Source organism: Arvicanthis niloticus, chromosome 10 (genome assembly GCF_011762505.2).
Source record: "Arvicanthis niloticus isolate mArvNil1 chromosome 10, mArvNil1.pat.X, whole genome shotgun sequence".
Classification (NCBI taxonomy): Eukaryota; Metazoa; Chordata; class Mammalia; order Rodentia; family Muridae; genus Arvicanthis; species Arvicanthis niloticus.
In genome coordinates this window covers 25618828-25642572 of record NC_047667.1, presented here as the reverse complement: position 1 = coordinate 25642572, position 23745 = coordinate 25618828, and the positions used below count along the sequence as shown (strand labels likewise).

At 44.0% G+C, this 23745-nt stretch overlaps 1 protein-coding gene and 1 long non-coding RNA gene across 3 annotated transcripts in view; one reads left to right on the top strand and one right to left on the bottom strand.

Moving 5' to 3' along the window:
* Nucleotides 1-2580: 2580 nt before the first annotated feature.
* Nucleotides 2581-23745, bottom strand: part of Kif14 (kinesin family member 14) — a 64302-nt gene continuing 43137 nt past the window's right edge. The window contains exons 23-30 of the mRNA XM_034513305.2: nt 18499-18587; nt 13977-14201; nt 13419-13600; nt 11569-11724; nt 10249-10368; nt 6182-6256; nt 5199-5331; nt 2581-4849 (exon numbers count right to left, since the gene is read on the bottom strand). Of these exons, the coding sequence (XP_034369196.1) occupies nt 4479-4849; nt 5199-5331; nt 6182-6256; nt 10249-10368; nt 11569-11724; nt 13419-13600; nt 13977-14201; nt 18499-18587 (1351 nt within the window). The 3' untranslated portion in view covers nt 2581-4478. The remainder of the gene's footprint in view (nt 4850-5198; nt 5332-6181; nt 6257-10248; nt 10369-11568; nt 11725-13418; nt 13601-13976; nt 14202-18498; nt 18588-23745) is intronic.
* LOC143443673 (uncharacterized) lies at nt 6984-15864 on the top strand. Of its 2 annotated transcripts, XR_013112843.1 has the most exons (5): nt 6984-7119; nt 10276-10398; nt 12428-12485; nt 13482-13659; nt 15699-15864. It is a non-coding gene; the product is annotated as an uncharacterized LOC143443673 (long non-coding RNA). The 2 variants fall into 2 exon arrangements; XR_013112844.1 differs by lacking the exon at nt 13482-13659.

The following is a 23745-nucleotide window of genomic DNA, read 5'->3' as shown; positions in this document are numbered from 1 at the left end:
GGCAAAACATCCATATATTAAAAAAAAAAAAAAAAAAAAAGGATTTGGGCTGAAGAGATGGCTCGGTGGTTAGCAGCATTGACTGCTCTTCCAGTGGGGCTGAATTCAATTCCCAGCAACCACATGGTGGCTCACAACCATCTGTAATGGGATCCAATGCCCTCTTCTGGTGTGTCTGAAGATAACTACAGTGTACTCATATACATAAATTACTAAACCTTAAAAAAAAAAAAGTTACCATGTGTCCCCAATTTGGTCCCCACTGGACATTCACCAAGGTCTGGGTCTGCATCTTTTGCAACCTTCATACTCCTGTTCCTCTGCCTAGACACTGGTGGTCCTCAGAGCCTTGCAAGAGCCATGAACAGGTGACACACTGACCATTTTGCTTTGTTTCATAAACACCAGGGTCAAGAATACGGCCCCGAGAACGCAGTTCTGAGCAGCTAAAGCTGATGGCCACAGGCTTCCGGAGGCCATGCTCACGCATATTTATTGACCCGGCAGGCAACGGAATGAGCCTGTTTTGCTTTATGTGCAAAACTTTACTCTCGGGCCAATTTTCTGGTGCCCCCAATGACATATTGCAAAATGAAATAGAAGTATCAACAACGGTACTTTATTCCTGGAATACATCTTCCAAGAGCTCCAGATATCTGCCAGGTTGACCTCTCCTAGCCCGAACCCAAGCTGTCACCAACATTAAATTACTTTCTAAATCAGAGGTAAACTTTACATCATAAAATACCATTCATAGCCACATCAATCCAGCCTGAGATCTGCATTACTTTCTTGACCCGAACTCCTAGATATCCACAATTCACAGATCGACCAGCTCTGCCCTATCAATATGCCTCACCCAATGGGATATTACGCTAATAGATTACTGGAGCTGCCGCCTACCACATTGATGTATAAAGGCAATACGTTAGAAAAGCCCCCACTCACCTGGATGATGGATTGTTGCATTGGTCCTCTCAGGAAAGCGTGCAGGTGATGTATGGCCCATAAGGGCACCAATGGGGAAAGAACAAGTTCAAAGTGGGTTCAGCTTAGCTTGTAGAGACAAAGAGAAGTAACCTAGGTCCCACCAGGGCTCAGCAAGCCCCATGCTTCCAGGCAAGAAGGCAGCTGTTTACACAGAAAGGCCTGCACTCAGACACCTCTGCCCTAGGTATGATTGTTCACGACTACTGTAAATGTCCTGGCGCTTGAATCAAAGCAGGCACACGGATGCTTGCACTTTGTGGACATGTGATACATTTTATGGTAAGATTACTAAAGGAAATCGCACGAGGATATCATTTTGGAAAAATTTTAATCTTCTTAGTTTTTTGGTTTTTTTTTTCTCATGATAAAACACCCTGTCATGTTTTTTCATGACAAAAGCAACTTCAGGGAGACAGCTTATTCGGCTAAAGGTACAGTCCGTGATCACGGATAAGACAAGGCTACAAGAGCCAGAGGCAGCTATTCATTCAGTCCTAGCCAAGAGCAGAGAACAGTGTATTGGTGCAAGCATGTTAGTTCCCTTTCTCCATCTTATACGGTTCAGAGGCCTCTGTCCAGGGAACAGCACCTCAACTAATGCAGTCAAGACAACCCCACACAGAGGTGCCCACAGGCCAGCCTGTCCTAGACAATCCTTCGGTGAGACCTAGAATCCCAGGTGATTCTAGATGTGTCAACTTGACGATTAAAACTAACCATTATATTACATTGCTGAGCGGATTAGACAACTGTAATATATATGCCAAAAGACATGTGACCATATTGTAAACACTGGAATTCACTCATCTTTATATGTTATTGTGGCAACCAGTGTTGGTAGATATACTTTTAAACACGGCATGCTTCAAGGACTATGAAACTCGTACACTGGCATCTGCTTGTGCCAGGTATGATCTCATTTGAGACAGGGTTTCTCTGTGTAGCCTTGGCTGACCTAGAACTTGCTCCTAGACCAGGCTGGCCTTAAGCTCAGAGATCTGCCTGCCTCTGCCTCCCGAGTGCTAAAGGTGGGACTAAATGTGTGTGCCACTGTGTTTGCTGTGATCTTGTTTATGTGACAAGGTTTTGCAGCTTGTTACAGAAGGGCAGACTAACATTTACTTATTATCTGCTACTGGGAAGGAGCCATCCTTCCCCTCTGTTACCTAGTGCCCATGGACACAGTCCCTGAAGTGGTGGGACTTTTCCTTCTGCAGATGAGGAACCAGGAAGGAAGCAGCAAGTGCCTTGTTTAAGGTTGTGCAGTTACTTGCCGGCACAACTTCCAAGCAGAGAACTGGGAAATAAAGCTATTCCGTGGTCAGTCAACCCTGTTCAAGAGGGATAAAGAAGGGGCTGCGTGGTAGCGCTCAGTGATGGCACTTGGATTCGTCCCCAACTCTAGAAGCAAACAATCAGAAAAAGTGATATAGCAGCCACAATGATTTTAGCATGTACTTGGTGTTTCCTATTTCTTTGATATGTATTAGCCAGGCAGAGCCACTGCGATGTCTTTAAATCAGGAGTAAAGTGAATGAAAATAATTCAGTAAAAAAAAATGTTGGATTAATTTGGAGACAATTCTGAAGCTCATAAGATTTATTGAAGGCACTCTTTATAACACTTTTCAGTGCACATGATTCTAACACTAACACAGTTTACACCATCCACTCGAATATAGCACAAGTTATTTACCATAAATATAAATAAGCTTCCAAGCATACAGACCCACAACATTTCTGAGGACAGACACGGGTTTGAATGATAGACACTAGCTGGGTTTGGGCTTGGGTTTGGGGAACTGTGACCCCAGCATTCAGGAGGCAAAGGCAGCAAGGTGACAGGGTGGGGCCACACCGCACTGCTTAGCTGGACCAAGTCTAAAAGCAAGAAAAAAACTGAGAAAGAAGAAATGGAGACGCTAAAGATTAAGTACTGCACAGCACAGCAAGGTGAGAACCGCCATCTGGTACTTCAGTGAGTTCAAGGAAGTAGAGCGTTCAGGAAAAACCCTTCTAGGTACTTCACAGCTGATGAACTTGGTAACAGAGGTGCTACCTCCAGAGCAATGACTGGTACAGAGTGAACCTCAGAGAGGACACCCAGTGGCAAAAAGGGAATAGGAAACAAATCTTCTCTGCTGCCACACGTCACAGGATGAGGCACTCAGGATGGCCTGGTGACTGGGCCACTTCTAAGCTCCCAGAGGCACAAGGGATGGACCATCACGGCTCAGCTGACCACTCGAGGGAGTACTGCTCTCCAATCTCTCCCCATAGAGAAAACAACAGGTATATTCAAGCCAACTTCACCAAGCTACACTGAATATACATGCAACATCTACAAGCCAAAAGCAGGCTACTCAAAAGAATTTCCCTCCAGAACCTGCTCAGGTCACCCAGGCTAAGATACTAAATATCTTTCAAATTACGCATATTCTTGAGGTAAAAAATATTAAACTATTTCCTTAACTTAAATCCTAAAGTACAATATTATCTTTATTACTTGATTGTAGATGAAAGGTTTTTAAAGCTATGAAATATAAAAAGGATCTTTAACCTCCATCAAACGACGTGTAAACCAATTACCCTTTAGCAAAACAGGCATTATGAAAAGGAGGCCAGCCTCTGATCTCCCAAGTCTTTCTGGTCACATTTCACTACTACTTTTAAATTTTATAAATGAACCAACCATTATGGAACACAGAAAACACAGTAAACTATGATGCTATCTGGTCATATTATTAATATGCAATTATATTATCTTGTTATGTACATTTTGAAAAGAAACAAATTGCACATATATATTATTGAAGACGGCAGTGGACCCTCTGACAAGCAGTTTTAGCTTTAGTAAGCCGCCTTGGTTAAAACCTGTGCTGATAATCTCACCGTAAACTTAATCCACATGCTATATCTGGGGAAGAGGATGTATAGGCCCATAGTAACAAACTGTTTAGATTTCCATTCATGAGAAAATAACTATCTACAAACAGACCAATGAACCAGCTGAAGACAATGCTGGGGCAGTGAGGCAGGAGTGGGTGGGTGGGTGGAGGAGCACCCTCACAGAAGCAGTGGGGAGGGCATCTGTGAAGGGGAAACCGGGAAGGGGGATGACATTTGAAATGTAAACAAATAAAATAACCAATGAAAAAAAATGAAAAAAATTTCAAGATGAGAAACCAGGGTCACAGTCACTTACTTGGTCCTGAGATCTTAATTTCATTCTGATGCCAATATCCCTACATTTTAAAATGCTGCTCTCTGTTTAAAATCGCCTGCCTATAAAATTCTGAGCATACACTGAGGTATTGTGAAGCCAGGACTCCGCACTGTTTGCACTTTCTACACCCAGCCAGAGGCTACACGTAGACACGGACTTGAAATATTCACACTCACTTCTTTTCATGTTCTCCTGCATGAGGAAAGGTGTTGCCAAGTGTCCTTTTTGGTCATGGATGGTCACCAAGTGCCTGCACAATGGCTTCATACCCACTGAATCCGATTGGGGGTGCAGTCCCCAGAGGACACCGTTGGGGTTGTGTCTCCGTGCAGTTCATGAACTCGGCTCGGCACCCTTCTGTTGCAGTCGGCCCTGTCTGACTTGCATAGCTCTTCCTTGCTACTCAAAGTGCAAGATTCCCAGGGTTTCAACAAGCCAGGGCTTTCTCCACATTCAAAACACAGGAGGAGTGATTTAGCTAGAGACTCTAGTTCCTCACAGTTAGCCCGAGGGAGTTCATTTCCACAGCCACCAACAGAGGCAGAGAGTGCGCTGAAGTCACTGTGGAGCTTGCGAGCCAGGCCGCAGATAGTTTCAGTACAGCTTCTGAGACAGTGCAAGTCACTGGGGCACCCTATGCGAGAGGGAAAGGAGAAAGTAGTTACCAGTTCCAGGTGTCAGCATGTGTTATCACATGACTCCAGTGGTCTTTTAAGTAAAAGGGACCCCACACCACAACTCCAGCCCACTGAAGGTTATTCCGCTAAGTGCCTGATGGACAAGCACTCGGCTTTCCTGACTCTGTGGGCAGAGGTGCTGACTTGTGTTTGGCGGCAGCAGCAGCCGAGCTCCTACAATGGTAACTAAGCACACTGGAGTAGTGTTGGGTGGGCTGTAGTCACAGCTCAGGCTCGGAGAGAAAGGAGCATGTCTGAGCCCTTGGATTGTACAGGTCCAGCCACAGATCCCAGTGGGCTGTTTACCTCTCAGCGCAGATACAATCATCTCAATGGTTTGTTGCAAGCAAGACTTCAGCTTCAAGAATTCTGATGCAAGGGTTAAAATCTTGGAAACTTGTTGTCTAGAATCTTCTTGTACTTGAGTTCTGAAGCTTTTCTGTATAAACAAAATTAATACTTAGTATATATATATATATATATATATATATGTGTGTGTGTGTGTGTGTATATACATATACATATGTTTATGTATATAAAATAGACTAAATGGCAGTAAACTAAGGTCAAAATGATTTTAACTGTCCAGAATTTTATCATCAAAGTAGTTTATGCTTTGTACAATGAAACTACATCAAATAACAAATTACATTGATACATTTAATCTTCTCACCAGTACATAACTTCATTTCTATAAGCAAGATCAAAATACAAAGTTAACTATGATCACTTTTAAAAAGCAGTAAGAATTTAATCTTAATTTAAACCACGGCCCTACCATCCTAGCGCATAAAACAGAAAAGCATAACACCATAGTATCCAACACCACAGAAGGCTAACATTGAATTTCAAAGAATTCAACTTCACAGTATTTAGTTAAATATTTACTTTCCTCAAATATGTCAGCCACTATCCCCTTTTCAGCACAGCGATCTTATACTTCATGTATAAAGTGAGATCTGTGACGTGAGAATACTTTAATTTGCCCCTACTGTTTGAGCACATTAGTGTTAAATGTGGATTTTAGCCTATGACTACAGTCGGGCACAAGCTGGCAGCTCCTACGCCAGTAACCAAGAAACAGAGGAAGCATTAGTAAGCCCCTGTGCCATCATGTCCCTATTACTAACACGAGCGCAGTAAGTCGGCCAAAGGAAGACTAGAAAACAAGCATGCTCGGTGAGCATGCGCAGCAGAGCCGTCTCCAGCTGGGGCTGTGAAGGGAAACAAAAATATCTACAAGGAACCAAACGTGGTGATAAACAAAAACAATGCGAAGCCCCTCCTACCGTCCTCCACTCAGCGAAGGCATTTTCAAGAGAGCCGACCAGGTCCACGGTGTTAGCTTTCATCTGCTTGGCGACCTATAGGAATGTTAAAGTATTTCATTATACAGGTAACCACCAAGAAACACAATTTTCAGGCCTCTGTGAGACCAGACAGGGAACTCTGGTCTAGAATCCAGAAGAGATAGAAGTTCCATACAACAGCTTGAGGGTTCTTCAAACCATATAAATGGAGTTCCTTCAGAATAAATGACACATGGATTTCCATACAGAAAAGCTGGACTGGGCTCAGCAGTGCAGTTGTTTACAGCACAAGCCTGTGGACCTAAGGTTGATCCCAGTGAACTGACTCCACAAAGTTGTCTTCTGATATCCACATATGTGACCTGACACACAGGTCTCCACGTGTACACATACACTAATAGTAAAATATAAATATAAGAGAGGATATACTCTGATGCCTAACTATCTCAATGTTTGCCTTTTATTTAAATATTTATAGGCATGAAACTTCTCTCAGGAGAAAGCAAGGGTTTGAATTATCAAATATGAGATGCTCTGAGAAAGTTACAGATGTTATGTGATTCTCAGCTGTGATCTTAGGCTGCACATGGTGTTTCCTATCTCACCGACTGGCGATCAGAGCCAGATGTGACTCCTACCTCTCAGAGTGGTGCAAGTCTTAAACGAAACCAAAAGAGAAGACTTTGCTGACCCACTGCTCACTGCTGCCCCCTCAGGTGGAGGCAAGCTTCTGCAAGGGGGTTCTGCTGTGAGTTTAATTGGCTTTAGTCAGTAAGCTCTTGTCTAGGTCGGCTCAGATTTGCTGTTACAGTAAGAAGAAAAGAAGTAGGCCATAGTGGCTCACCTCTAATCCCAGCACTCAGGAGTGAGGCAGAAGAACTACTCTCCTGTAAGCTTCAACCAAGCCAAACAACAAAGTAAGTTTCAGGCACACTGGGTCTGTGTGGTAAGATTGACTCTCAGAAAGAAGAATACGCACACTTAACTTCTTGACTTCAGGAACTCAGCTTTGAAACGATCATTTCAGTGCCCTCTGTGAACCTATAATGCAATCCTGATTGTATTTATTTTTGTTTGGTGTATGGTGTGTATGGTACATGGTGGTATGTGTGTGGTGTATGTATGTATGTGTATGATGTGTGGTTTGTGTGTATGTGTGTGGTATGTGGTATGTATATGTATAGAATGTGCTATGTTGTGGTATATGTGCTTTGTGTGTGTATTTGTGTGTGATTTGTATATATGTATATGATATGTGTGGTGTGTGTGTCTTTGTGTGTATGTGTGTGTATGTGTATGTATGTGTATATGTGTAGTATATGTAGTTTGTGTGTGTGTATGGTGTGTGGTATATGTATAATCCTTTCATGCTGGGATTACAGGTGGTTGTGAGCTGCCTGACATGGGTGCTGAATGAGATTCCTCCCCAGTCCTGGGACCAGCAGTAAACACCCTCACCTGCCGAACTCCAGCTCCTACCATAGGCTCTTAAGTTGGAATTCTGTAATCAGAAAGAATATAGCTGAGATGGCTCAGTTGGTAAAGCACTTGCCATGTATCCATGAGGACCCAAGTTCAATCCCCACCATGCTCAGCATGGGGAAGGGAAGACAGAGAACTTCGAGGGCTTGCTGGCCAAGCCAGTCCAGACTAATTGAGATACCAGTGAGAGATACTGTCTCAAAAACCGAGATGGAAAGTCCTAGAGGAATAACATCCAAGGTTGACCTCTGACCACTCCCCCACATGCACATAGTCACACATATAGAGAAAGAGACAGAAAAAAGGGAAAAAGAATACAATGAATTAAAACCCCAGCATCTACAATGTCAGACCATAGAATAACAAAAGGAAAGAGAACAGAGTCTCATTATGTGAAGAGTCCTCTTTTATTTATGTGATGTGTGTATGTGTATGTGGGGTGTTTATGTATGTGGTGTATGTGTATATGTGTGTGTGTATGTGGTGTGTGTGTGGTGTGTATATATGTGTATGTGGTGTGTGTGTGGTGTGTATATATGTGTATGTGGTGTGTGTGTGGTGTGTATATATGTGTATGTGGTGTGTGTGTGTGTAGGTGGTGTGTATGTGGGGTGTGTATATGTGGTGTGTGTGGAGTGTGTATATATGTGTGTGTATGTGGTGTGTGGGTGTGTGTGTGTAGGTGGTTTGTGTATATATGTGTGTGTATATGGTATGTGTATATATATATATGTGTGTGTATGTGGTGTTTGTGTGGTGTATGTGTGGTGTGTATATATGTGTATGTGGTGTGTGTGGTGTGTGTGTGTATATATATATGTGTGTGTATGTGTGTGTGTGTGTGTAGGTGGTGTGTGTGTTAAACACACCCGCTTTAACATTAGGATGAGCACCTCCCTCTGCCACTGCGTCTCCATTTGTCACTCTGATATTAGTGATGAATGAGCTGCTCCTGAGTATTGCCAATCCAGGGTCAGCAGTGCTCTGACTATGACCTCACAGCCCAGTGCATCCCTCTCCTCAGTGTCCCGCTACAGAACCTGAATCAGCCTCACGCCTGCTGCAGTAGCACAGGACCCAGAGATCTTGATTTAGTGACAGTATGGACTCCTCTGGTTTTGTTCATCTTTTAAAACAGATGAACAAAAATACACAAGCAAGAAAGGCAGACACATCCAGAGAATGCAGCATGTTCAAGCAAGATGAGTAATTCAGCCATTGTTCCTAGCATTTATTTTTAAAGATTTAAAAAATGTTATATATTTTGCCTGTACATATATATATATGTGAACCACATATGTGGCTGCTACCCTCAGAGGGCAGAACATGGTATCAGGTCCCCTGATACTGGAGTTCTAGCCAGACTGCTGTGAACTACCGTGTGGGTGCTGGAACTGAGCCTGGGTCCTCTGCAAGAACACTTGCTGCAGTCTCTCCAGCCTTCATTCCTAGCTGTAGTGAGAATTTTGGTTTCTTTAAAAAACCCAGGCATATGGGGCTGATGGCTCAGAGGTTAAGAGTACCAGCTGCTCTTCCAGAGGTCCTGAGTTCAATTTCCAGCAACCACGTGGTAGCTCATAGCCAGCTATGATGAAATCTGGTGCCCTCTTCTGGCTTTCAGGCACACATGCAGGCAGAACACTGTATAAATAACAAATCTTAAAAACAAAACAAAATCCCAGTCATACTATGTGACGATGTTTTTGTTTTAATCCCAGATATGGGTTATGGGGCTGCTTCAGATTGTCCACAGCTGTTAACCATGACTGTCTCCTGCTCTAGGAGAAGCGTGGTTTTTGCCAGCTGCAGATAGTTTACATTCGGACATCTGGGGACTCTTGAGAGGATATAAACTTGAGAGCTTCAAGGGTGCCTGTGGTGGCTGCTACTCCCTGGCTGCTTTTGCTATTGCTGGATTCTGGGTTGGAGATATCCCAATGATGGAGACTGGACTTGCCCAAGGAACCTGACGCCTTTCTCTAACCAGCATGACGTAGTCTAAAGATGCCTACACCCCGTTCTCTCCTAGTGTTGGCGGGTTGGAAGGGAGGTAGATATAAGAACCCAATAACGTAGCACAAAAAGATCTCGCCTACAGCTAGCATGGCTTGTGAGTCAGGGTTAGTCATCTGGAGAGAGGCAGAGCAGCCTTAGAAAGGGCTGACATCTTCCCCAGGTCTGTGTCTTAGTGTAAAATCATTGGTGAGAATGTCCCTGGAAAAACATGTAGTTCGAGATGACTGGATCAGTAGGTCTTACTTTTTTTTTTTTTAAGGCAGGTAAGTAAAGACCTAACAGAAAGGTGGGAAAGGACATCCAGAGAGTGAACAGTAGGTGTCACTGCCAGCCTCCGTATGGCTTAGGAGCTTCAGAGATACGGCACCATCCGCCTCTTCAATAAAAAATAATTAATTCATCACAAACTAAAATACATCATATATAAACTCACCACGTTACACTATTACTTGGACATTTTAAAGTCTTTTAGACAAGATACATCCTGGAATGAAACCATTTTTAAGATCAGGCGTGTAATGGAGTACCGGAACCTTCCTCAGCCTCACCTCCTCTGGGGCACTCTGCCTGGACAGGTCCTGCTTGAGCCCCTGTGCAGCTTCCAGCCCAGAGTCTAAGAGACTCTGCATCCCCGAGGCTGTGCCTTCCTGGAGAGCAGCCATGAATTCCTGTCAGGAAAAATGTCTCACAGTTACCTGGTAAGCTTGGGTTTCACATGGTAAAATTGTATTAAATGTGTGTGACAGAGAAAGAGGGGGAGGGGGGGGGGGAGAGGGAGAGAGAGAGAGAGAGAGAGAGAGAGAGAGAGAGAGAGAGAGAGAGCACATACAGGTGTCACAGGACAACCTGTGGAGCTGGTTCTTTCCTTCCACCCTGCGTCTCTAAGGGTCGGTACAGAGGTTACCGGTCGATGGCCGGCACCATTACCACGGCCACCTCATTTGCCTGGTTATACATACTCTTCAAAATTATAAGATAATGAGACTGTAACTCATTCTCAGTTTATTAAATTCAGCTAAAGTTAGTATAAGAAAATCTATTGGGAAATAAAATTAACAAAATTATAATCTAGTAATCTGCCATGTGTTATGTTGGAAAGAATATTCATTTTGGGCAGGCCTTTTTTTGCTAGGATATAATACATTTTAATATAGTATTGTTCATAGCATAAACAAGTGGGCAGACACAAATATTCTATAGTTACTATTATTTCATATATATACTGATGAGACCATGTTGCATGGTTAATAGCAGCCATTAAAAGATAAAAAGGACATTTTTTCCTTTAGGTACTAAGGTTACAGGCGAGCACCCTACCCTGAGCCACAATAGGATTCTTTGTTTGTTTTCTGAGACAAGGTTTCTCTATCCTGGAGCTTATTATATAGTTTAGGCTGGCCTTGAACTCACAAAGATCCACTTGTCTCTTCCTCCTGAATGTACTAAAAGTCTATCCCATCATGCTTAGCTCCAAAAGGCCTGTAAAGATCTGTAATCATCCAATCACATTGTAACCATTTTTGTTTGTGTTTAAGAAAGGTATTCATGTAGCCAAGGCTGGCTTCAAGTTTGCTTTACAACCAAAAATGGTCTTGTCCTTCTGATCCTTCTGTCTCTGCCCACGAAGGCTGTATTACAAATGTGTACTTACGGCAATGGAGATCAAATTCATGCCTGCTATGCAAGCTACCAGCAGGGGTACAGCCCAGCTTTATCAGATTTTGACCAAAAGAAATTTATGATTGCCAAACTATTAAACGGACAAGTTATTTTGAAAAAAGAAATGCATTTATTTTGTTATTTGTGCAGCGATATTATTAAGTCGCTGATGTTCCCTCCCGAGTCCTCCAGAACTAACACTGCATTACCTGGGCACTGGAGAGCTTGTTGCTGTTTTCTAGAACACAGAGCTTGCTCCCTTTCAGAACGGCTAGCTGACCCACACGCCGAACAGCCTGCTGTATAATCTCGACGACTTTGTTTTGAGCCTCTTTTACCATCGATGAAATATCCGAACAGCATCCCTATGAAATACAAATGGGTCAGTCCATGTAGCACATATATGAAATTTTAAGGGGTGATAAAGCAAAGACAAAGGGGACAGTGGGTGAAGTTAGCAGGCAGGAGGGGCTGGACCTAAGCCCTCAGTGCCAGCACTAAAAATAACAGTAACAGCATGGCTGCAGAGACTGCTTAGGAGGTAAGGGCACTGGGTGCTCTTTCAGAGGACAGAGGTTTGATTCCTAGCCCCCGCAGGGTAGCTCATAACCATCTGTAACTCTAGTTCCAACACCCCTTCTGATCTCTGAGAGCACCAGGCACATATGTGACGCATAGGCACACATGCAGACAAAATACCCACAGATCTAAAAGTAAAATTCATAATCTAGTGACCACTGAAGTGCCTATGAGAAACAGAAAGCAGGCAGCCCTGAAGCTGACGGCTGTAACATGAACAGGGTTCAGCCTGAGACAGGATTAGAAGTAGACATCAGTAAGACAAACTAGACGGTGTGCCTTTGACCTTTCAGCTTCTGGAAACACCCAGCAGACAGTTACTGAAACTTTACCCTTTCCCGAGGAGGGGGCACAAAGGAAAAGAGAAGAAAGAAAAAGCACCTCAGTTACTTTAACCAACAGCCTTCCCTATACACTCAGTGTACAAGTTGTAAAGGCACAGGGACCTCCCCTTTAATGCTGCTTCTTCCTGGTCCCTCCCCTTTGCAGCTCGTAGAATGCCTGTCTTGGCCTGCTACTCAGAAGATGCTCATTACACCAGCACAAGGTAAGGATTCTCGAGCACACTTCACTAGAAAAGTGTTCTATGCAGCAGTGGCTTCACAGAGCCTTCCCAGGCACGTGGCAATGCCAGCCAGGTGGCATCGCCACCCTTCATTCATTCATTGCATAGAATGTGTCCCACAAGCTGTGCGGAAGCTTGTAAGTCAAGTTCAAAGTGTTCTTCCCAGAAAATGAAGAGAAGGCAGGAAATTCCACAGCAGCAACTTGACCAGGTACTCTTACATCATTTCATCTGACAACCACAGCAACCCTGCCAGTGGACACTACTGTTCTATGTTCTAGGTAAGAAAATAGAGAGACTCAAGAAGCCAAGCAGCTCACCTAAGGACATGAATTAGCATAGCATAGATTTAAACTTCAAATATCAACAGTGGGTTTTGGTTTGTGGGTATATACTCACCCCATCCCTCCCTCACCCCCCATTCCTCTCCCTCTCCCTCTCGCTTTCTCTCTCCCTCTCTCTCTTTCACACACACACACACACACACACACACACACCCTCTTAAACAGCTTCTCTTTCACTTCTATCTCAGAGCATCCTGAGCTGTGTTCCCCTTCATTAGTATAACAGACCAAGACCCTGTGCATTCAAATCCAACCCTATTGCCCAGTAGTTATGCAACACTGGGCGAGCCAGTCATTTCCCAAGCCTCTACTTCCTCATCTATAAAATGGCAAGAGCACACATCTGGGAGTTGTCATGAGGACAAAATGAACCAGCACCTGCAAACCTCTCAGCACACAGAGGACACCCAAGCCTTCGCTCAGTAAACTTACTGTACCCACACTCTTAGGACCTCAAAACAGGAAACACCCAGAAATCCTCAGATGTAATTTCAGGGAAGATACAGGTGGTAGAGAGCCAATAAATACTTTTAGAACAAATGAATTCTTCAAAAATAAAAAATCCACTTACCTGCAAAAACAGTTGCAAATAGCCTCCGAGTTTTTTAATATCTTCTCTCAATTCATCTTCAAGCCTCGCTGAGCTGGAGCAAGGTGGAAAACCACCCAGCCAGTGTTTGAACAAAACCACAAGCTGCTCAAAGGCACAAGTAACCTGGATGGTAAGAGCCTGCGCTTCCGGGTCAGAGAACACTTGGGAAGAAGGAAGAGGAAAATTACTTCAGGAAATGGTCTCCAGTAAGAGAGCTCACGTACGGTTGCCATTAAAGATTCTAATAGATTTTATTTATTTTTTATTTATATAAGCACACTGTAGCTATCTTCAGACACACCAGAAAAGGACATTGAATCCCATTACAGATGGTTGTGAGCCACCATGTGGGTGCTGGGAATTGAACTCAGGACCTCTGAAAGAGCAGTGAGTGCTCTTAACCACTGAGCCATCTCTCCAGCCTGCCATTAAAGCATCTAGACATGGTCAAGAGATGCTGGCCAGAAGCATCAGGTAGGGATCGAAGGGTAGAGGGCCACCATGGTGGGAGATGGAAGAAACAGAGGAATTGCTTACAGTTATCTTGACTTTCTTCATCCTGTTCTTCATGGGCTTTGGAGATGGCAATCACCCCATTATAAAGTTTAAGAAGATTATTTATCAGGCTATCTGCTATAGTTATTTCTCCATCGAAACTCTGTCCAAGGAAATCTATCGATGAGCCAATCATTTCTTTGCAAATTCCAGGAAGAGATGATTCTGAAGAATTTGAGTAAATGGTGTTTGGTTTTTCCATTAATCCTATATCCATGGAAAACAGTCAGTGTAAGTCTAGTTTCTAATCACAATACTTTCAAATGTGTGGATGCAGTTACTGAAGAATCAGTGGCCAGTAATTCACGCAGGCTATTCTTGTTTTAATGTATTCTTATCTCTATACTCCAAGGTGAAAACACAATTCCACATAGAGACCAATTAACTTCTCACCAGCATAAGCTTGCAGGCTTAGTCAGTGGCCTTTCACCCTCAAGATAAGTAACTAGAAGTGAACCAGCGGTGGCGCAGCCAGTAAGGCGTCTGCCTGCAGAGCTCGCGAGCTCTCTCTCTCTCTCTCTCTCTCTCTCTCTCTCTCTCTCTCTCTCTCTCTCTCTCTCTGCGTGTTCAAATCCTGCTCGCTCCCGCCCGCCTCCTCCCACGACGTGGGAGGAAAAAAAAAAAAAAAAAAGATAAGTAACTAGAGACTTAAAATATCCCATGTAACCTTCTTCCTCCCACCCCCCACCTCCCCGCCCTGAGACAGGGTTCTCTGTGTAGCCCTGGCTGTCATGAACTTACCCTGTAGACCAGGCTGGCCTTGAACTCACATAGATCTGCCTGCCTCCCAAGTGCCGCCACTGCCCAGTTTCACTTAACTTTTCTATACGTGAAGGCAATTAATTTTTTTCTAACACCTAAGGAAATTAACTCATAAACTAGAAACACACTCATAAACTAGAAACCTGGGCAATGATACACTGTATAAAAAGCAATGCCTGAAAACCTTCTGTTCTTAATGGCTCTTCCCAGGGTATACTACAACCAGGACAGGCTAAAGCTAACTGATTATCTGCAGCTAACAGAGCACATTTCTGGGAGATGAGCTTGCAGAAAATACCATTTCCTAAGTATTGACAGTGCAGAAGCACATGGAAGGTGAACACGCTCCTTCAGATCTTCAGCAAGGAACCTCACACTGGAGTATAACACTTGTGCATCCTGATTGTCGCTTAAAAGGCAATGTTTTCTGGTCTGGTCCACAGGGGACAACAAGTAGAATACTAAAAAGAAGGCAGAATAAAGGCAGGGGGTAGGGAATATTAAACACCTGGACAGAGCTGAGAGCCTGACTGGGAAAGGAGGAAAGAAAAGCCAAACCTGAGGCTATACCAACACTGTGTATCACTATGACATGATACTAGAGTTAACTAGCTATCCAAGAACTATGTATGTTCTCTGAGACTAAGGTAGTATAACGTTCAACATTAATATTTTAGACCTGTAAAATGTAGTTTAAAAATACTGTGGTTCTTGAGTTGAGAAATAAAAGACACTCTTTAGATTTCAAAGCTAGAAAATGTCAAGTCCTAGGTGCAGAAACTCCTCCCCTTAGGTTCCTGTTGAATGTAGAAGGAGCATCTTCTTCCTCCCTCCTTCCCTCCCTCCCTCCTCCCTTCCCTCCTTCCTCTCTCCTGTCTCTTTCCACTGAAGTTTCACTAGTCACCCCAGGCTGGCCTTGAACACATCATCTTTCTGTTGCAGCCTTCTGAGTGCCTGGCAGGATTACATGTGTCTACCACCATCCCCAGCTCCGTCTCTCCCACTGGAAAACTTCAAATAAGCATGGCGTTCATTTCTGAATTTCCCTTAAAACACTTTTAGAAAACATCTGACTTTTGATGCTGAATAAATAAATTGTTCCTGTGTGTTTGTGCGTGCATATATGTGCATGTGTGTGTGCATGTGTATTTGTGTGTGTGTATGTGAGCATGGGTGCGAGCGCTCATGTCTATCATGTGCATGTTTGTGCTCACACAAATGTACACCTAGCCAGTGGATTGCATTAACAAGTCCTAAGGATAATTGTCTCCCTCCAAGCTAATTTTGAGAAGATACCAAAAACTGAACCTCAATTTCTTTGAAGAAGAATTTTTACCCCTTTATTCCTGCTCGTGTTCCATCAGGACCTGTACCAAACAGACTATTACATAGTGACTGACTTTCAAGCTTGAAAAAATTAGATTCTTTATTATTATTTTATGTATCTAAGTGTTTCGCCTGCATGAATGTCTGTGTACTATGTGCACACCTAGAAGGGGGCATCATTAGATCTCCTGGGATTAGAGTATGGTTGTGAACCATCACATGGATGCCAGGAATTGAACCTGAGTTCAATTAAGAGTAACAAGTGACCTTAACTGCTGAGCCCACTCTGCAGCCCAGTCACTTCAAGCTTTTTATAAGCTACACATTATATCCCTTAAATGTGTGCATCTTTATTGTACACTTTGTTCACTACACATGCCTCTGGAACCCCCACCTAGATTACACATAGAACGTTTCCATGCATTTCAACAGGTCTCCCTTTCTCTCTTCCTTTCTTTCTTTCTTTTTTTTTTTTAATTATTTATGTATATAAGTACACAGTAGTAGCTGTCTTCAGACACACCACAAGAGGACATCAATCCTGATACAGATGGTTGTGAGCCACCATGTAGTTGCTGGGAACTGAACTCAGAATCTGTAGAAGAACAGTCAGTGCTCTTAACTGCTGAGCCATCTCTCCAGCCCCCAGGTTTCCCTTTCTTAAAAGCGCCCCAGCCAACAGAGTCTGATGGCACATGTAGCAGTACTGGTTCTTGGAGGCAGACAGGCCACATGGTAATGTCCTGTCTCAAAAGAAAAAATCAAATGCAACCAGAGTAACCTGCCTCCTTGCTCTAACCTGCCTGCGGCTGTTATAACACTAGTCTTGCCTGGTTTTGAACTGTTCGTTCTTGTCTCTGGCATCCTTCACCCAACAGTTTTAAGGGTTCTTCCAGGTTGTATGATGGGGCCATTCCTTTTTATTCTTGTTCTGCGCTCCTCTGTTGGGAGTTTGTGAGTTTGCTTTTGTTTTTGGAGTTGGAGGTGGGGTTAGGATGAGGGTCTTACTCAGGGGGATTACTCAGAGGGAGAAAATTACTCAGGGGGATACTTCCTGTAAGCTTTGCTTTAAGTGTTTTTCTTTTCTTTTTTTATCTTCTTATGCTGATGGCATTTTGCAGGGCCTCGAGCATAGCATGACAGTCCTCTACCACTAAGCTCTGAAACATGTTCTTCAGTTAGAGTAATTACTGGGGCAGGTGCTCGGTGCTGCACTGTGTGTGCAGCACGCTTGAAGCCCTAAGTTTGACCCCCAATATTCCATTCCCTTCCACCACTATCCCCCAACACACACACACACACACACACACACCCTAACTTTGCCCCTGTCCAACACATGTTCATAGACAAGCAGCACTCCTGAGCTACCAGCTGGTCCTTCAGGTCTTCTTCGTCCAAGCACCACACACAAGCCTTTCATTTCCTCTTCACACACATCACAGTGTATAATGTGGACTCTGCTATAATTTGCCTTTTTTCTCATCATAAGAAAATGTCATTCATATATATCTCCTTTTTTCTTTTTTTTTCTTTTCTTTTTTCTCTTTCTTTCTTTCTTTCTTTCTTTCTTTCTTTCTTTCTTTCTTTTTTTTTTTTTGAGATCAAGTTTCTCTGTGTAGCCATGGCTGTCCTGGAACTTGCTCTGTAGACTAGGCTATCCTCAAACCTACAGAGATCTGCCTGCCTGTACCTCCCAGAGTGCTGGGCTTAAAGATGTGTGCCACAACATCCAGCTTGAATACATATCTAGAAATATTTTCCCATATCTGAATTAGCCACTCAACTAAAAGGCTTTAAAACAAATCAGAGAACAGACTTTGAGAAACAGAAAGGCTATTCAATTCACATCTTCAATTTATAAGGGAAACACAGCTGTGTAGGAGGAGCTAAGGTGGGAGGAGAAAAGAGAGGAAGAGGAGGAGCTAAGGGAGAGAGGGAGAATAAGAGAGGCAAACATGGAGGCAAATGTTCACGTGTCTCCACCAGTCAAAGGTAGTTGGTATATCTAGGTTGGGTATTGGGTTACACTTCTGATTGTATGGGCATCTTGTTATTGATCATTACGAAATATATAAGCCTTTGGATAATCTAAGCATTAGAGTCTCATCTGTACCGAGCCCATGGTTGGCGGGATAGTTGGGCAATGCCCAGCCTTGCAGAGACAGCGTGGAAGATTGGCAGAGCCATCTCCCATGCTGGTGTCTTATGGGTGGCAGGGCTGGTGTCTCTGGCTGGCCGTTTCTAGCTGCATCACACACGTGGCCTCTGGCCACATGGTTGAGCTAGGCAGAGCCGCTGTAGCCTAGACAGTTGGCTTGATTGGAGGCCACTTTTTAAATAATTACTACAACACAGCTGCTAAGAAATAAAATGATTTTCACAAGTCCATGGACAGGGGTGATTGGGACAGCCTTACCCGGTGAATGTAAAGATTGCAAACTCTGAATCGGATGGATGTCATGCAGACAGCCAGAGACTCTCCTGTTCTTCATCAAACTTCTGCTCCTGAACCAAAGACAAACGACTGTAAGATTAGTTGCTCTTCATCACAAGATTAAGAATGCTGCCAGGTCTGTAGAAACACATAATCCCAGCACTTAGAAGGCTGGCATAAGATAGTTTGAGGCAAGCACAGCCTACATGAGACCCTGTCTCAGGACAATATTCTTAGGCAGATGTGGCTGTGAGTTCTTCCCAACAAGGACAAACTCATTTCAATTTCTGAGCAAGAATTTTCCTACTTGAAGACACTGCCCTAATATAGTTCACGAATGGGATAAGTACTTCTTGTGCACTCTTCCTTAGGCTCTTGGCATTTGCTCACAAGGAGATGCCTGCCACACTCCTACAAGGGCATAAAGGTGCTTCGGTAGTCTGCGCAATGGAGTTGGCAAGGCCTCTTGGAACAGTGACCCAAAAGTGCGGGGAGCCGACAGATGGTGGCTATCATCCTTGCAGCCATCTTGAACCATAGACCCTGACAAGAGATTTGTTTACAATAGCCTACAACAGCTGAGCACACTCTGATAACATCTTGTTTTAGATACCCAGGATTTTCCCTTGGGTGTGTGAGACTTAAAGGTGTGATTTAGAAATAAGACCTAAGGGTGTGACTTAAAGGCGTGGCTTAGAAGTGAGACATATAAAAGGCGAGAGGCAGACAGAAGAAAGGAGTAGGCACTTGAGACTCGAGACAGGCAACTAGGATTAGACACTTGTACTTGGATGAGACTCGAGACTAGAACTTGGAACTTGGAGGCACTAGGGACTAGGAACTCAAGACTTGGGACTTGGACTAGGAAGAGAGACTGAAGAATAAATGGGATTGTCTGTCTGGTCTCCATTCCTCGAGTCCGTCCTCACTCTCTCTCTTGTTGAACCCCAACCCGCTGACTGGAGCAGCTTGGGGCAGTGCGGGCTCTAACAATTTAGCCCCCAAGGCTTTTGGCAGTGTGGGTTCCAACACCAATAGAGCGGTCACACTTTGGTCCCCTAGTGTGGGATAGTGCAGCTCTCAACACAAAAGGATGCCCATAGGTTAGCTAAGCAGGGGGCAGTCTTGGAAAGCAGGAAATAGCCTATGAAATACCGGCATAGAACACGGGAAGACCTGGAGGGAAACCATGGGAGGAATCAACACAGTGCTGAGTGACTGCTTTCCATGAAGTATGGGGAAGTGCTAGGAGCAGCTTGACTTATCTAGGGGAGGGATTTAAACAGGGAAAGCATCTAAGTGCCTCCGGTGGGAAGCAAGCCTTTGGGAGCAGTACCCACCAAAGGAAGTACCACAGCCTTTCCCTCAGCCTAGAAACCAGCCTCTCCCTGTAACTTTCTAAACTCCAGGTCTAGCTCACCGTGAGAAGGAAACTCGCTGAGCAGTGACCTACATCGAAATACAAGCGACCTAATCAGACTTTCGACTACTGTTGATTCACCAAAGGAAAACACTATTTCTTGAAGAGATTGTTAGGGTATTCTACTCACAAAAGTTCAGTGTTTCAAATATAAATCACCCTGTAAATTCTTATAGAAAGAAGCGAAGCCGCAGAAATATGACTGAAGATGAAGGGAAACTATCAATTTCTAAGTATGTGTTTTTCTAGAGATGAAAAGAAAAGTAAAATGAAAAGTAGGTTAAGCTAGGAAAAGTATTGTTCTTGCCCCACTGTCATATGAAACAGTGTTTAAACAAGGAAATGTTTGCCACATTCCTTCCAAAGAGTTTTCACTCACCCTGAGAGAACAATTCACTTTTAACTGTCAACAATCCATATGATTTACAGGGGCAGGAGTGGCCTGTTTTATTGCAGAGCCCCTGTGGTCCAGCAGCACCAACAGCAGCTCTATAATAATCTGTCAGCATTTCCATTACCTGCAGGCATTCCCGGGAGTTTGTAACTCTGTCATAAACATTCTCGCAAGGCTGAAACTTCATGCACAAGGTCTCACACTAAGAGCAACTCACTTTAAAAAATATGATATCATTGAATTACACAAGTTCCCCAAGTATCATTGCCACATAAAACACCTGACTCTTTCTTCTCTTTCTTTCTTTTTGGTTTCTCTGTGTAGCCCTGGCTGTCTTGGAACTCATTTTATAGAGCAGGCTGGCCTCAAACTCACAGAGATCTGCCTGCCTCTGCCTCCCAAGTGCTGGGACTTAAGGCATATACCACTATGTCTGGCCTAAAAAACCTTAATTTCAAAATCTTGCAAAATCTGAAAAGGAATTTTGGTTTCAGGGTCACATTTTAAACTTGTTTGTTTCTTACCTGTCAACCCAAACTTCAGCAGATGTATGATGGAAATCACCAGCATCCAAAGGGCTAAAGATTAGTGCTCACTGACTCACGCTCGCATTGTGATCCACATGTATGTACGTACGCATGTATGTGTTAGGTACTAAGCTTGCATACAGCTTACACATGCTTATAATGAACTGTCTTCTTCCTGTTAAGAAGGTAGTACTCCTAAACCCAAGAGGTTTCATAAATCACCCTCCAGTTTGTTGGTCTGGCTGAAACTCAGGGAGGTCATTATTACTCTAGGTTGACCTACTTCTCTCAGTCCCATACATCCAGTTCCATCAAGGAACACCCCTAGGTCATGTTAGTCGCACAGCCCAGCAGTATGTATCTCTCATCCTCAGGTAAATCACCTGTAGATATCACTGTTTACTACTATTGGGTCAGAAGTTATTATATCTTCTCTGTATTTAACATTTAAAAGGTCGTTTTCTCCTTGTAGAAGACCGAATGCATAGCACCTCACGATGCTAAAAGAGAGCTTTATCTCGGAGAGGCACCGCAGACCTATGATTAAATTTTACAGTATGTTAAAGGTCAGCAAGAGCTAAGCAACCATTACTGAGCACCAGAGTGAGAGGCTTGCACACATCACCTCCAGCCCTTGTGACAACTCTGCAGCATCATCCCATGCTGAAAGCAGAGGTCAGCGAGGCAGCCAAGATGGCTGCCGCTCTGTGAGGAACCGACGCCTGGAGCTGTGTAGTGCTTGCCCAGTGCTCTGATAGTAGGGTCTGTGACCTTTCCCTACACTGCCACAGAGGGATGGAGATAAACGTGCTCTCCACACTAAAGGAGCTTAGGGTCTGTGTGGAGACTCTGTGTTGCGTACTTCACTCAGAACATTCTGGTGACATCACAGCAATTTCTTACTAGAGATTAAATTAACACAATGTAGCCAATACAACAGAAGTAAGGGATTGTTGTCAAAAAGTAGTTCTATCTCTGATGACAAAAATAAGCTGAAAACAAACATGCCCAAGACTTCTTGAAGCTTGACGGGTGGGCAAAAAAATGCTTAAAATAGAACACAATTTGTAATAGAAGGAGATAAAATTAAAAAAAAAAATGAAGTAGAAGGGGTGGAGAGATGGCTCAGCAGTTAGGAGTGGCTGCGGCTTGTCTTAGGGTTACTGCTGCTGTGATAAACACCATGGCCAAAGCAGCTTTGGGGAGCAAAGGGCTTACTACACTTACTCTTCCTTATTACAGAGCATCATTAAAAGGGTCAGGAAAGGGACTCAAACACAGCAGGAACCTGGAGGCAGGAGCTGGGGACCAGGCCATAGAGAAGTGCTGTTTACTGGCCTACTCAATCTGCTTTCTTATGACACCCAGGACCACTAGTCTAGGGGTAGGTAGCACTACCCACAGTGAGCCAGACCCTTCCACATCAACCATCAGAAAGAAAGAAAGAAAGAAAGAAAGAGAGAGAGAGAGAGAGAGAGAGAGAGAGAGCAAGCAAGGAGGGAGGGAGGGAAGAAGGGGAAGGAAAGAAGGGGAGGGAAGGGAATGGAAGGGAAGAAAGGAAGGAAGGAAGGAAGGAAGGAAGGAAGGAAGGAAGGAAGGAAGGAAGGAAAGAAGGAAGGAAGGAAGGAAAGAAGGAAAGAAGGAAGGAAGGGAAGACAAGGAAGTAAAGAAAGGAAAGGAAGAAGCAAGTATATAGGCCTGCCCATAGCCCAGTCATGTGGGGACATTTTTCTCAGTTGGGATTTCCTATTCCAAAATGACTCTAGGTTGTATCAAGTTGACATAAAAGTAGCCGGCACACTGCTCTTCCAGAGGATCTGAGTTCAATTCCCAACACGTATGCCAGGAAGCTCACAACCTCCTATATTTCAGTTCCAGAGGATCTACTCTGTCATTTAGACTCCACAGCCACCCCAGTGCATGTCACTCACTCACACTCACTCACTTACACACACACACACACACACACACACACACAAATTTAAATTTAAGCAGAAAGATGGATGTTCCTCTGTCATGAGCACTGGAGACAGTACTTGCTACCACAGTCAGGAAAATCAGGAGCTGTGAATTCAACCAAACCAACTCGAGTGCCAACTCATTCTATTATTAGCTCTGTGACTTTGGGCAAGTTACCCAATTTCAATCTTTTTAAAGGTTCAATTTATTCACTTGTAGAATGTGTGGTCATAACAACATCTACTTCAGAGGCCTATGGTGAGTACTGAATGACACTATCTTATCGAGTATCCAATAAATGCTGTGTGTGTGTGTGTGTGTGTGTGTGTGTGTGTGTGTGTGTGTGTGTGTGTGTTTTGAGACAGGGTGTCTTATATAGCTCTGGTTGTCATGGAACTTGCTATGTAGACCAGAGGCCTTGAACTCTCAGAGATCCTCTTGCTTCTGCCTCCTGAGTGCTGCCACCATGCCGAGCTTGTTTGGTGTTTAAGACAGGATCTCACACAGTGGTGGCACATGTCTTTAGTCCCAGCACTCAGGACAGGCAGACCTCTGAGTCCGAGGCCAGCCTGGTCTACACAGAGAAACCCTGTCTTGACAACTCCCTCACTCCACCCCCCAAAAAGGACAGACCCTGACTATTCTGCTTAGGTTACCCTCCAGCTCATGCTCCTCTTGGCTCAGTTTTCCCCATGCTGGGATCCCAGGCATGCCCCACATCACCAGGCTCCATAAGTGTTCTTGACGATAGCAACGACAAGAGGGCAATGCCCCTGCGGCTGGGGCATGCTACTGATGTTCACACCTTGAAAACTCCCTCACCCAACACTGCAGACTAAACACATACCCAACATTCTGTGGAGATATCAGGAACCAACAGGAACATCCAGCTCCAACGCACTGCTTTCCCCAGCTCAAAACCAGGAACA